This window comes from Macrobrachium rosenbergii, chromosome 13, assembly GCF_040412425.1.
Source record: "Macrobrachium rosenbergii isolate ZJJX-2024 chromosome 13, ASM4041242v1, whole genome shotgun sequence".
NCBI lineage: Eukaryota > Metazoa > Arthropoda > Malacostraca > Decapoda > Palaemonidae > Macrobrachium > Macrobrachium rosenbergii.
This window is the reverse complement of record NC_089753.1, coordinates 53,554,390-53,568,879: the sequence shown is the minus strand read 5'-3', so window position 1 is coordinate 53,568,879 and position 14,490 is coordinate 53,554,390. Positions and strand designations below refer to the sequence as shown.

Genomic DNA, 14,490 nt, shown 5'->3' with positions numbered 1-14,490 from the left:
AATAAAATTATGTTGTATTTGCTATTATCCTAACATAAAAGTTAATTAAATAGCATGTTAGCGTCTAAAAAATATGATAACTCTAAAAGTTATTCACATACAGTACCGTACTTTTATCATACCATTTGTAGGCTATGCCCAGTAAATACATTAAAATTTACATAACAATCTTTGGAATAAAAATCTCAATAGGTTTAACAATATTAACAAAATGTAAATATCAATGTGTGGAGTCAAGCAAACACAAGTATAGTACAGATCAATGTTTCTCAATGCCTAAGAAAAATGAAAACTCATACCAATCCCATTACTAAAAATAAAAATGGTGACAAACTTAACCATAATAAAAGGCACTTTGAATCCCCAAAACCATTACTGGTGTCTTGTTCAAAACAACCAACAGAAGTAACATTCACAAACATCAAGGTACGTCAAAGAAAAGCCTTGAAAATATATATAAAAAATCTAATGTCCAAACAATAACTAAGAAATATGCAGTGTATGGAAATAACATACCACCCAGAAATGAGAAAAAACAAAAGACTGGAGGCAAAAGCATGTCAATTTCAGCCAGCATTATGCAAATATATAAATAATTACAGGTAGTAACTAAAAATAAACTAACATAAGAGCATGGTACCCAAAGGCAGCACTGCAGTTTCTCTTTATCCAACTGCTAAGAAAAATAGTTCAATAGTTTCATTCAAAAGGGCAGGAAGGATATTTGGTACTAGACAGTGTGATAATGTGACATCTAAACAGAATAACTCCAAGAGCAGCTAGCATTAATGCAAGAAGCTCTTGAATTGTGAGTTACAATGGAATTTCCCCGTTATCATTGATGCTAAACAGGACATGTTCTAGCAATTTCCATAGCAACAATGCCATTTTCAGAGAAGGAATAGCACTTCATACATGCCGGTTAGGTGAACTTTGTAAAGATGAAAATATTTACAAGGCTAGATAAAACTAATGTTAAATAAATATAGAAAACATATGGAGTAACTAAGTATTAAACCAAACAACTTTGACCCAAAAAAGCTGATAATAAAATACTGTATATACAAAAAAGGAATTCCAGATCATTCTCCTTAAATAAAGAATGCATTCTAAAAAATTGAAAAGGAAAATCACTGATCAAATGTGTTACCAAAAATGATGAAAAGACATTTAATCTTAAAGTACAAGTGGCAATTTAACTGAACTTCAGCTTAGCAGTCACAATCACACATATTACATGCATTCACAATAAAAATGCAGTACATGATCAGATATAAAATTTTTAGAGTGTATCTTCCCGAGATGCTAGTCCACACATCACAGGTTTATTAAGTTAATCTAACACGGCACTTTATTAGACAGCTTAACTAGCTTTTGTACATAATCAAGCTGCTTGTCACATTTTAAGAGTATCTACATGATTATTAAACAGTATAAACACAGCATTTAATCCCATTCATCAGCTGTACTGTATATAAGTATATCTTGATGTTAATATCACTGCTACTTAAATGTTACTAATCATGTTACCTTCTACCTTCCACAGATTTGCTTTTCCTTGAAGGGAGAAAAGACTACAATCATTTCAACTTTGAAAAAGTATATCATTCAAGAATCTTAATATAACTCCAAATCTTTCCTGTTAAGACTTTTTCAGCCTCCTAAGGTACAGAACGGCATCTGAATACCCCCTACAATAATATTGATTAAGTATAAGTGGTGGTGGTGGCATTAAAGTTCTATAGATACTAACAGCATTTGCATACGAAACATCAAAGCTTTGTTGGTACCATTTCAACTTTCCATATGACTGGTCATCTTCTCTAGGGGATATATCTGCATACCCTGAATAAGGACTAATTGTTATAGCATTAGGTTCAATAACAGGCTGACGGTTACTGTAACTCCCATCAATATAACGTACACCTTTGACCATTGGAGGCTGTAATCCTGAATATCCAAGAATAAAGGAAGAGCATCGAAGAGTCTGAATGAGATCTTCACGTGAATCCCAACTAGAAATAATAACATTACTCATATCAGGCACACGAGTAAGAGATACATGAAGGCGACCACTTGCCTTGATATGCGCATCATGTGGCAAAGCCTCTAGTCCCTTCAGTAGATGGCTTTCAAATTTAAATCCTGGGGTAAGTGGACCCATCTTCCACTTCTGTGCTTCTTCTGCAGTGCGAAGAAATCCAAAACGGACACCATCAAATGGTACATTGCAAATGAGAGAGGCTCCCATGAGAGCTCCTGCTGAGGCACCTGCTACTTGGACTTTACTTATGAAACGTGGAGCAAAGCGGCTCAGACATTCAAGAGCTCCAATAAGATACACTCCCAAGAATCCACAACCAGCCAATGACAATGACATGCCCCTAGAATGAAGGTCCAACATATCTCTTACCACTTGCTCAAAAGACTACTTTGGTTTCAATACTGAAAACACTACGGTAATTCAATATGCAACTGCTTTAATCATTTTCTGCATACATATTCTTAATATCATTTCACTTTACAAAACTGACACTACATCACATTACAAAGTTTCATCATATTCAGTTGTAAAGTCTACTTTACTTGAGTTTAGCATAAAAAAAGTAACTAAGATAATATTCCTTATAAAGCTTTAAATTGTTAAGATACTTCTTAAGAGGAAGCTCCCAAAATAAGTATTAGTATTATACAAACCATTAAGAGTCCAGAATAAACAGAAATAAAGGCTGGAAAAATGATACTTAATAATGAACTTTAACAGCCAACAAAACATCAAGAAACTTCTAAAAGAAACTACAAGTTCCAGCTATATTGCTGAGGACTTTCAGCATGCAAAATCCCATGTAACAGGATATCAATAGCCAACAAGTACCAAAGATTGTTTTACTAAAAAGGTGACAGCAAACATAATTCACCAAAGTTAGAAAAACTAAATTTTCTACAACAATTACAAAATTGTAATACAGTACTATATACAAGTTCATAATATAATACTTAATCCACATTAAATGAACTGTAATTAAGCCATGCAGTACATACAACTGTATGTTACAAAAACAATCAGAAATACAGTAGTGCACCAAGATAACGGGCTGTGGTATATTGTACTTACGGATATATCAGTGCGAAATGGAAATATCGATTTGAGGGTTTTTGCCCCCAGATCAAGTGCCGAACTGTTTTTCAGATCACATGCTCTTAGTGGGTACACCAACTTGCTTACCAGCATCCCTTGCATTAACATGTCTGACTTGCGCTTGTTTTGTTATCTCAACCCTTTGTGTACAGCACATAGTGTACGTTTGCTTTTTTGTGATCATTATAGTGATTTGTGCAATGGCTCCTCCCCAAGAAAAGCATTCAAGGAAGCGTTTAAGTATCCAGGAAAAGCTGGATGCTATTGCAAAAGTAGAAAGTGGTTGGTCTCAGAAAATCAGAAAAGTGTGGCTGAACATTATGGTATCGGTGCACAGACAATGTCTGACATTATGAGAGCTAAAGATAAACTTGCAGCATTTAAGAATAAAGGCTGATATTGAACATGGAGGGGACAAAGCTGTGCTCCTCGAAAATCTATGAGGGTATCGGACAACGAAGCTGAGGAAATGGTACTGAAATGGTACATGCAGCAACGTACAGCAGGAGTCAGCGCCAGTACTGAACAGCTCACTGAGGCTGCCAGGAAATTAAGCACTCATGCTGGACTAAAAAAATTCACAGCATCAACTGGTTGGGCTTTTTGCTTTAAAGGCAGGCGTGGCATAGGCCGAAAGCTAAAAGTGCCAGAAGAAACATTGTCTGCTGACAAAGATGCTGCTGTGAAATTCTGAGAAAAGATTTTCCTGTTAATTGAAGATGAAGGCTTGCTGCTATCTCAAGTTTATAACGCCGACAAGACTGGCTTTATTTCAGGAAGATGCCTGATCGTACATATGCGCGAAGAAAAGAGGGCAAATGGCTACAAGATAAAGCAAATAAAGAATTTCCATCCACTGTTGTTCGAATGCGGATGGGGTGCACCGACTCAAGCCTGTGTGTGTTGGCAAGGCAAAACGGACACGGTGCTTCTGAAACATCAACATGAATGACCTGCCAGTTCTGTGTGATTTTTTGAAGAATGCATGGTTCATCATGTGTATCTTTAAGCACTGGTTCTTCAATTATTTCATCCCTGCCATCATCAAGTACCAAATGAAGACCCTTAAAATTTCCTGGGAATGTGTTGGTGCCCTACTGATCCTCGATAATGCACCAGCTCATCCTGACATAACAGAATTGGTCAGTGAAGATGGTCAGGTTCGTTGTCTTTTTTTTCCTCCAAATACGATGTCTTTGATCCATTGGTAATTGTGGCAGCAAAGAGGCTCTATACTGGCCTCTTCCTGTAGGAGATGCTCTGTGCGATGGAGGGCGCAGAATAAACGACGACAATGGACTCTTGCCAATATGAAGACTTTCAATCTTCACTCAGCTTTCCAAAGTTGGGCGAAGGCAATGGGAGAGTGTGAAAGTATCCACTCTGCAAAATGGCTGGAATAAACTGCTGAAGAATGAAGACTCCATCACTGATTTTCATTTTGAGGACAGGGGTTTGAAGAGGACGGCCGTGGACATCATCCAGCAACAGCTGATCCTGGTTACAAGACACTCACAGAGGAAGAGAGAGCTGAGCAGGTAATGCATGAAGGTGCCACCGGGTGAGATGGCTCAGCACCTGGATGTACTAATGGGCTTTGTGCAGGACCATACTGAGCCACACATCTCGAGTCTCTACTACCCCCTCCTTCAACTAAAAGACTCTGTGCTTGATCTTCGTCTGCAGGGATTTGGAAGAAAGCAGATGAAGATTGACACCTTTTTTAGGCCCAAGATGCAAGTGGCAATTCCTGCTGCTACCCCTTCCTCCACGCCCCCAAGCCATCCACATCCTTTGCCTCATCATTGTTAACACCGAGGAAGAAGATTGATGTGAGGCCCCTGCCACTACCACATGGGAATTTGTCCTTCACCTGCCACTACTGCAGAAGGACATAAGATCTTCATTCCACTGGACTTAAGCTAATTTAATTAATTTTTATTTATTATTTTACTCAAATATTTTCCATGTTTACTGTATAGCTAGGTAAAATTTGTTATTGCTACTGTTTCTTTATTAATTCACATTGCTTTCAACTCTAAAAATTATGCTAAAACTTTTACTGTCCTGCAGTTTATATTAATAATAAGGCTTTACCTTGCTCTATGGGTACTGTTTCCTTCTATAAATATACCCTTTATAGCAAAAAGAAAAATGGAACGACTTCAATGCTAAAAGAGAAAACGCCTATTCTTACATATACAGGGGTAACTTGATTAGTTGTCATACTTCTGTAAGACAGATTTATTTAATTTGTATTATATGTATAGATATTTTGCTATGTTTACATTATTAATATTATTATTTTAAAATTAGTAAATCATTGTTATAAGCATTTTAGGGGTGTATATACTTAGTAAAAGTTGTAGGAGGGTAATGTACGATGACTTTGGCTGTTTTGGGATGATGGCTTGTATTTTTGCTTGAAATGATATAAATTGTTTTAGTATAATTTAAGGTATATTATTGTTTGGACTATTAAATTAGGCAGTGAACTGTTAAAATAGGCAGTTATAATTGTTTTAGTTTAATGGGTACAGGGCATAAATATACTTTATAGCAAAAACACGGATTCACTTATATATATACAACGATATATTGGAATTTCTTTTAAATCATTGTAGGCTTGGACGCTTTTATCTGTTATCTCGGTGAGCTACTGTACAGCAAAAGAGTGTTACATACTATATTACATAAGTCAGATAAGTTTACCTGCAGTGTTACCTAGCACAGAATACCAATAAATGCTGACTCGAAAAGGGGTTAAATGCAGAATCTAGTAATTTCAAAGTGCAGTATAGCAATCCTTCAACCTTTTAAAGTTGCAACTCAAGTTATACAACAACTGAATACTGCATAAGCAATACAGCAACAAAACACAGTCAAGTCATTATTCTATAATGCAAACTTCAAGTGCATTGCTTTATGATACCCAGTGAAAAACTATGACCCACTGGCTAACGTCCTACCTGTCAACTGACCTCGCTTTTAATATTTCCATCAATAGCCAATTTTCCTTACAGGATAAAATGGCTAACAATTAATTGAATGGTTATTGTATCAGACATCAAAATTTGAGAATAAGTTTTTATGATAAAATTAAATATTTGGATAACTGCCTACTGTTAAAGTTGGCTTCCATCTCCACACTCTTAGGTGTGATCAGCATTGAAAATAAAATAGAGAATAATGTTTGGCTGACCCAGATGGACTGTCTAGAATCACCTGTTTCCCACCAGGTGACATTTTTGTCAGAATTCTTCCTGGACACCCACTAAGATGTGAAGAAGCTGGATTGGGTTCCACTTTAAGGCAAATATCCAAATAATTCATTCTATGATAAAAATTTTCATTATTTGGGGTGAATCTTACCTAATGTTCAATTAGCTAATAACCACACTGAATGAGGAAGATGGGTTTGTGCAACCAGAGAAATATCAGCTTCGCTAAGCAAACTAAAAGCATTTTTAAAGGAAGAAAAAGCTTCTAAAAATTCTTGCCTGTTGTGTGATCCTTCCTGGTAGGTACTGTGGCCAGACTGTGGATCCACAGCATAGTGTTGTAGTGATGAAAAAGGATGAGTATTTATGAAAATAAACTATTCTTGTTTTGGTTATTTATGATTATATGTATTCATTAAAGTCATTACACGCTTTTATTGAACTTGACTGCTTTGTCTGTCTGTTTGTTTGTCTGTCTGTTTGGGTCAAAACTTGCAACCGATTTTTTACCCATTTCTACTGAACCCATTTCACCCAGAATTGGTGTACATGTTTTTTTAAATTACATACTATTGCAATTTCATTATTGTGTAGTATGCAGAAACACCTAGCCAAGGGATTATGTTTTCACAGGTGTGAAATATGCAGTGTTGGGACTGTAGCTTTATACACTTACGTAACGACTGTGCAAACTGGCAAGGATGGGGCTTTGCAACTGGTATTGCAAGCAATACTTATCTAATAGTCACACTAAAAAATCACAAGTAAAAATAATTAAAAAAAAAAAATTAACCACACTTTTATTTCAAAATGCACAAAAAGGTGTAAAATAAAGCTTTTTGTGATCCACAATATTAATGGTTACTTATGCCTAAATATAAGAGCGGGGGCGCCTGTTTCCCTAATCTTGCATCCTTTTCTTTGCTTGCCTCGAAAAACCCTTTGGTATGCATGACGTTCGTGCTTACTTATGCCTAACCATAATATCATGGGCCACTTACTCTAACTTAAATACAATTCTATACAGACATGTATTGTACTGTTTTGTATTGAAAACGTACTTTATTGATGCAATGTGTATATGCAGACACAGGTACAGAAAAAGCTTTATGGATGCAAAAGGACAAATTTTAAATCAATTTGTATTTTTCATAACTAACAAACCTGCAGTCTTAACATACAGGAAAAATTCTCTAGCACCTGCTGGAGTCCAGTTAAAAAAAAAAAGGGTACAAGGATTTTGGTGGCAATGGGAGCTAGCCAAGATGGTGGAAAGGAGGAAGGTACAGCCAACCTACCTTAGCCTATCTCAGCTACAAGGCATGAGTTTCTCTTTGACTGCTTTTACAGCAGGTCATGCTTTTGCCCTCTCTGCCCAGACTGATTGTTTTTTGTCCACTTCCTGCCCACATTATGCCTTAACGTTCTGGTTTTTTCTTTATTTTTTGTTTGTGCTGTGTGGTGTATGTTTTTGTGCTTTTTATGTGTTTTTTACTATGAGCACACAAACCCAAGATTCATCTAAGCTTCCCAAGCCTCGGGGAATATGCTCTGGGGTTGGTAACAATCCTCGCTCTCATTTTCTGCCTGCTTTGGATTTAGATCACCATTCTACTTGTAGCATAAGTAACCTGTTTTCAGAGTTTGTTGTTTGGTCTCCTGAGCAATGGAGGAATTTTGGTTCTTCCCATGAGGGAGGAGGCAGCTCCCCCTTGTATAGTCTTTTTCAGGAGGAGATGTGCAGAAGCTTACTGAGTGTTGGGAGTCTCTTGGCCTACCAGGGGTACCAACCCTTTCAAGCCTTTTGTCCACTGCATAACCTCTTGCATTCCAATGTTGTCCACCATGACAATTTCCAAATCTTCTGTTTCTGTGATGTCATCTCATCTTACAACGGCTCTCCCCTTATCAGCCTCCACAGCTACAGTTTCAGTGGCTTCTTCTCAGCTGTCAACGACTCTCGCCTCTCCCTTCTACATGCCATCTCCATCCATGTCATTGCCAATGACTTCCATCCATGAGCCTTCAACATCTGCAACTTCCAACTTGCTCATACAAACTATTTTTGATAAGTCAAAGGTATTTTTATGAAGTTCAGCCATACAAAGTTACCAGAATCTAAGAAAAGACATCGTCAATCCCCATCCTCTTCTCCCTCATCATCTTCCTTGTCGTATTCGTCGTCTGTTCCATCCATCCCTGTCAGACATTGGAGGAAGAGGGACTTCGTTGCCCCTCCATGTAAGAGGTTACAAGAGTCCTCTCCAGAGTCTCATCCCCCTTCTCCTGCAACTGTTCTGCATTCATCCATTCATGCCTGTGCTGAACCCATTTGTGCTTCTAAAGCTTCTCACTACCTCTCAGATCCATTCTTCCATAGTGGCACACATATGTGTTCCTTCTGCTATGTCTGACAATCCACGTCCTTTTCCTGACTCCCATGCCAGTACTAAAAGACAGAGATACTTTCTTTAGGATCCCCAAATCTAGAGATCAGACTTCTCCTCTTCCTGTCCAAGGTGCGAGTGCTCCTCAAGTCCATACAAAGGACGACAAGGGCCCCATCAAAAAATCGAAAGTGCAGAGTCCCTCTTGGGACAAAGATTGTTCTCACGTGTTGAGAGCCCTTCACAGTTGCGTAACCTTCCAAGGCCTTCATCTCCATGTCATCGTTCCAGTTCATGTTCCCGTAGAAAGGACCATGATCAGTGTTCTAGTTAATGCATCCCTGACCATGATCTGTGCTCTCATTTGCATGGCCATGACCAGGCTTCATGTAACAAGAGTCCTGCTAGGCCTCGTAACAGATCATGACACACTTCTCACGACCAGCGCTCTTCTTCACGCAGCAATGACCAGTATTCACATAACAGGAGTCCCACATGACCTCATAACCAGTCACAACAATCTTCATCTCATTGTAGTTATCGTTTCCATTCCCGTGGACAGAATCGACATCAAGACAAAGTTCCATCTTGTTCTGCAGATCCACAGGCCACCAAGGAAGTCCTAGGCCCTGAACGAGCCTACATTCCAGTAATAAATAAGGACATTTTGACTACCCGACTTAGTCGACAGGCCGAATCGTGACCCTTGTAGCCAGGAGGTGGAGAAGTCAGAACACCAAGAATTTTTGACTACCTATGCAGTTGTTGAGCTCATTCGTGAGTGTAACAGCTTAGCGGAGGAGGCTGTGGCAACCAATTCGGATTTATCTTCAGGTATCGAAGCCTTGCTAGGGCCTAAAGAAGAGGTGAAGATGTCTCCAGGGTTGCCATGTTCTAAGCATGCTGGCTGCATTCTTAACCAAGTGAATTTTCTTGTCTCCAGACAGGACAGTCCACTGCATTCCAGTAGGTCTTTTGAGTTGCTACCTCCACCTCTTCCCCAGCATAAATGGTTTTATGCAACACCCATGGTTGCATTGCAGCCTAGACAAATTGATCCAGACCTTGTTCGTCTAGCCCCAGGGATATCTTTAGACCAAATCAAAGTGGAGGGCCCACCCTTCAGCTATCAAGAAGGAAGCTGCTACCCTGGCATCAACAGCTTCATTGGCTTTCCAGGCTGTTTCATGGCTGGGACCTATAGTCAATGGCAGTGACGAAGATCTCTTCCACTGCTATGGGTGACTCTGAAGAAAATACCCCTTCATTAGGTTGTTGCAGTCTGGTGGGAAAACCATCTCTTACTTGACCCACTTAACAGGTAACATGGGCCAACTGGTTGCTTAAAAGAAGTGATGCTGCCCTCTCCATGTCCTCAAGATTTGTCAATATGGATTCCGTCTTATCCTTGAGGAATGGAGATGTTTTAAGTTCACCGTCTCTCCCAGGGATCAGCTAGGCTTCGCAGTCGACATATGTAGAACGGATAATAATGACTGACTTGTGCATCAAGCTGCCTTAACCCCTTCGGTACCGTGACATTTCTGCGACGTCATAGAGGGTTCAGTGACGCTCCCTAGGCGTATATATGTTGTCATAACTCCAAAACGCTATAGGGAATGCTTGTAGTGCTGGGTTATGTCTCCTACTTATTTTTGCAGGTGTGCGTAGGCTGTACTAACCAACACTAAGCTCCTCCTACTTTTTTTTCAGCCACTCATGGACATTCTTGGCTGTGACATCACAGCCTTCTCATCATCAGTTTATGCACAGTCATGCTCAAGTTCACATGTCTGTTTTTTTCATAATTTTCTTCATTTTACCTTCATTTTCACAGCAAAAAGCATGAGTGAAAGCAGTGATATCTCTTCTGAGGAATATGTTCCTTCTGAGGAAGAATATGAGAGCAGTGACGAGCTCTTAAGTGATGAAATAAGTGATGATGAAGTTGAAGAATGAGAGGTGGACAGTGGTTGGACCTATGTTACCAACATATTTGAGGATTGTCGCCCAGCAATGATGCCAGACTTTCAAGATGACTTTTCAGGGCTAAATCCAGCGCTTGGGGATGCACCTTTCCTTACGCCTGGGGATGCATATAAATTTTTTTTTTTATGATAAAGTGATGAAAACTCTTTGCTCACAGGCTAATGAGAGAGCTGCATTATTTTTTCAAGAAAATCCCCAGAAAAAAGGGAAAATTCATGGGTTGATACGGCAAGAGGTAGAAGAGGGGGATATGTAAGTGTTTTTTTGTTTGATTTTGGCTATAGGGATCACGAAACTGCCTCACATGAAGATGTATTGGGCAGATTGCCCACTCTTTTGTGGTCCTCCCATATTTTGTAAGGAGGTAATGAGTAGAGGAAGATTTTTTCCATTTTGAAATTCTTGCGTTTCTCATCTGCTGTGAGTGTGATTGCGCAAGATGCATCCACAAGAAGTGTTGTACTTTGATGAGGCCTCACAAACACCTCGCTGTTGATGAAACTCTAATTCTTTGGAAAAGTCGTCTTGGATTTAGGCAATTTATAAAAACAAAACATTCAAGATTTGATGTGAAAGCATTTGTTTTATGTCCTTCTGATTCCCAGTGGGGTGGTTAGTCTTGGAGATTTTCCCTTTACTATGGAAAAGATAAATTTCAAGTGGAAAATGACAGCAATTTGACCGTTTATGAAAGGATTGTTGTATACCTTATGGATGATTTATTAGATAAAGGATGCCATGTGGTGACTGATAACTGGTATGCGAGTTTGAGGTTGTGTGAGTACTTAGAAACAAGAGATACTTTACTTACAGGTGTTGTAAGAAGTGGTAGAGGTCCTCCAAGGAGCATCATGAATGAGAGGCTGGAAAGACATCAGTTTGTGTTTGCAAGGAAAGGAAATGTGTTGTTGGTAAAGTGGCAACATGAAAAAGAAAGGCTACAGTGATTACGACGAAGTATGAAGGTGGAATGGTGGAGAGAACAAAAACCTATTTTGGGAACAGGACTGTATTTGTGAATAAACCTCTCCACATTGAGAAATATAATGAAAAGATGGGCAGTGTTGATATTGCTGACCAACTTCTTGAGCCCTGTGACCCAAACAAGAAAAGCATGGCATGGTTCAAGAAGATCGGTCTCCATTTCATGTTTAGAATGGCACTGAATGGACGCATTGATTACGAGCTACAGGTAACTACAATAAGGATTTTATAAAATTTCTTTTGGATGTTCAGCAGGAAATTTTATGTGAATATAGTACAGGTGTTGCAGCACTTTATGAATCATATCAATTAAAAAAAAGGACCAAGGATGAAAGTGAATGTGTCAAGTGATACTCATCAATTTGTGAAACTCGAGAAAGGACAAAAAAGGTGTTGTATTTGTTATCCAAAAAGGAAAGATACAAGGTATCGCTGTCCCGCAATTCCAGGATCACCTGGCCTCTGTTCCATGGAACACTATCACAAATGGCACCAGCAAGATAATCCAGATGACCCCCAACCAGGACCAAGCAAGAAGAGAGGTCAACCACCAAGCAAGGGGCCAAGGCCAAAGAAGAAGCAGTAACTGAATAGGATCTGAGTGGCAAATATCATGAAGGGAGGGAAGGTGGCCACTCCCGAAAAAAAAACTCTAATATTTCTATTTGTAATGATTCTATTTGCAAATTCCCAGGGCTGATGGAGTCTGCAAAGCACTTCAAGACTCCAAAGTCACCTTGAATGCACAAATTTGATGAGTGCTACAACAAAAGTGTAAAATATATGTGAAATAAATCTTTACTTCTATTACAGGTTATATTATTTTATGCCGTTTGTTATAACTAACTGCTACTTTCCATACTTATGTAGGTGTTATATATGTGTGTATGTGTCCTTTATGCTCTACATATTGATGGAAATGAATGTGAAGTCAATATATATACATATATATATATATATATATATATATATATATATATATATATATATATATATATATATATATATATATATATATATATATATATATATATATATATATATATATATATATATATATATATATGTATGTATATGTATATATATGTATATATATAAAGGATTTTGACAAAGGAAAAATCTATTTCTGAGGAGAGACCTGTGTCACCCGGTGAAATAACCATTCAGCACTTATTTCTGGGTAAATCCATTGCTAAATATACCAGAGAAAAGCTAAATGTCAAGCTGGAGTTACTACCCCAGTGCGAGCTCCATGAAATGGAGTCGTGTATGTGAAAGGGTGAGATTGTCACAATCACAGGTCTCCGCCCTGTAGACATTCCCGATGTCAAAAGTCCTACCGAGTGAGGTGCCGATATAATGCCCGCACCACTTGTTTCACAACACACCAGCGCCACCTATATTCCATTTTTAGCACGAGCTTATTGTGGAAATTTTTCCATATATACACCATATATATACCTACATTCCATTTTATATGTATATATGTATACATATATATATATATATATGTATATATGTAAATTTTTATATATATATATATATATATATATATATATATATATATATATATATATATATATATATATATATATATATATATATATATATATATATATATATATATATATATATATATATATATATATATATATATATATATATATATATATATATATATATATATATATATATATATATATATATATATATATATATGTATGTATGTATGTATATATGTATGTATGTATATATGTATATGTATGTATATATGTATGTATGTATGTATGTATGTATGTATGTATATGTATGTATGTATATGTATATGTATGTATATATATATAAATATATATGTATATATGTGTGTGTACATATATATGCACGTGTGTATATTTTGAATTCACGTTCATTTCCATTAATATAAATAGCAGAATAGATGCTATTAAAACCTTTTCTTTCATGGTTATACAGACTCTAGGGTAAGTTGGGAAAATGCAGGATACAGCATCTCGTCGATTATGCATCATGCAGTACCGAAGGGGTTAAAGTCATCTGGCCCTTCTCGTGCTGGCAATTCTAAACCCTGACCTCAAACATCTGCTTTTGTTTCCCTTAAGAAGTCTCAAGTCATGACATGGCCACTCAGAGTTCGTCAGTCCTTCCATCTCCAACCAAGAAAACTCCTCAGCAAAGGCCCTTTCAGCCCCGATCTTCTAGACCTGGGAGAGGAGGCACAGAGGCAAGGCTATGGGAGGTAGACGATAGAGAAGGCAGCCCTCCCCACTCACTGCCATCAGTGCAGTGGGGGAGCGCCTGGCAAGCCATTGGGCAACTTGGCAGCAGTTTGGGGCAGAAACCTGGGTAATAGGTGTTCTATGGGTGGGATATCTACTCCCCTTCGAGTTTCCTCCCCACTCTCATCAAACGACTTGCTCTCAAGGTTCACCGAAGCATCTAGCTCTCCAAGAAGGAAAATGATGGAAAATGAGCCATGGAGATTGTGAAGGACCCATCCCCAGGATTCTACAGCCATGTCTTTCTGGTTCCCAAAGCATCGGGCAATTGGAGACCGGTAATAGATCTGTTGACTCTCAACCTCTTCATCAGGAAGACTCGTTTCAAAATGGAAACATCTCAAACACTTCTTCGAGCCATCAGGGAGAACGACTTCATGCTCACAATAGATCTCAAGGATAATATTTTCAGATTCCAATCCATCAATCTTCTTGGAGGTTTCTTTGCCTCAGTCTGGGAGAGATAGTTTACCAAT

At 38.1% G+C, this 14,490-nt stretch overlaps 2 protein-coding genes across 3 annotated transcripts in view; both read right to left on the bottom strand.

Annotated features, from left to right (window-relative positions):
* LOC136845315 (patatin-like phospholipase domain-containing protein 4) overlaps positions 1 to 14,490 on the bottom strand; it is a 157,290-nt gene that overhangs the window by 35,142 nt on the left and 107,658 nt on the right. The window lies entirely within an intron of this gene.
* Positions 1,402 to 12,511, bottom strand: LOC136845316 (patatin-like phospholipase domain-containing protein 2). The gene has a single exon (XM_067115532.1). The coding sequence runs from the start codon at positions 2,402 to 2,404 to the stop codon at positions 1,643 to 1,645; it is 762 nt and encodes a 253-aa protein (XP_066971633.1). The 5' UTR covers positions 2,405 to 12,511; the 3' UTR covers positions 1,402 to 1,642.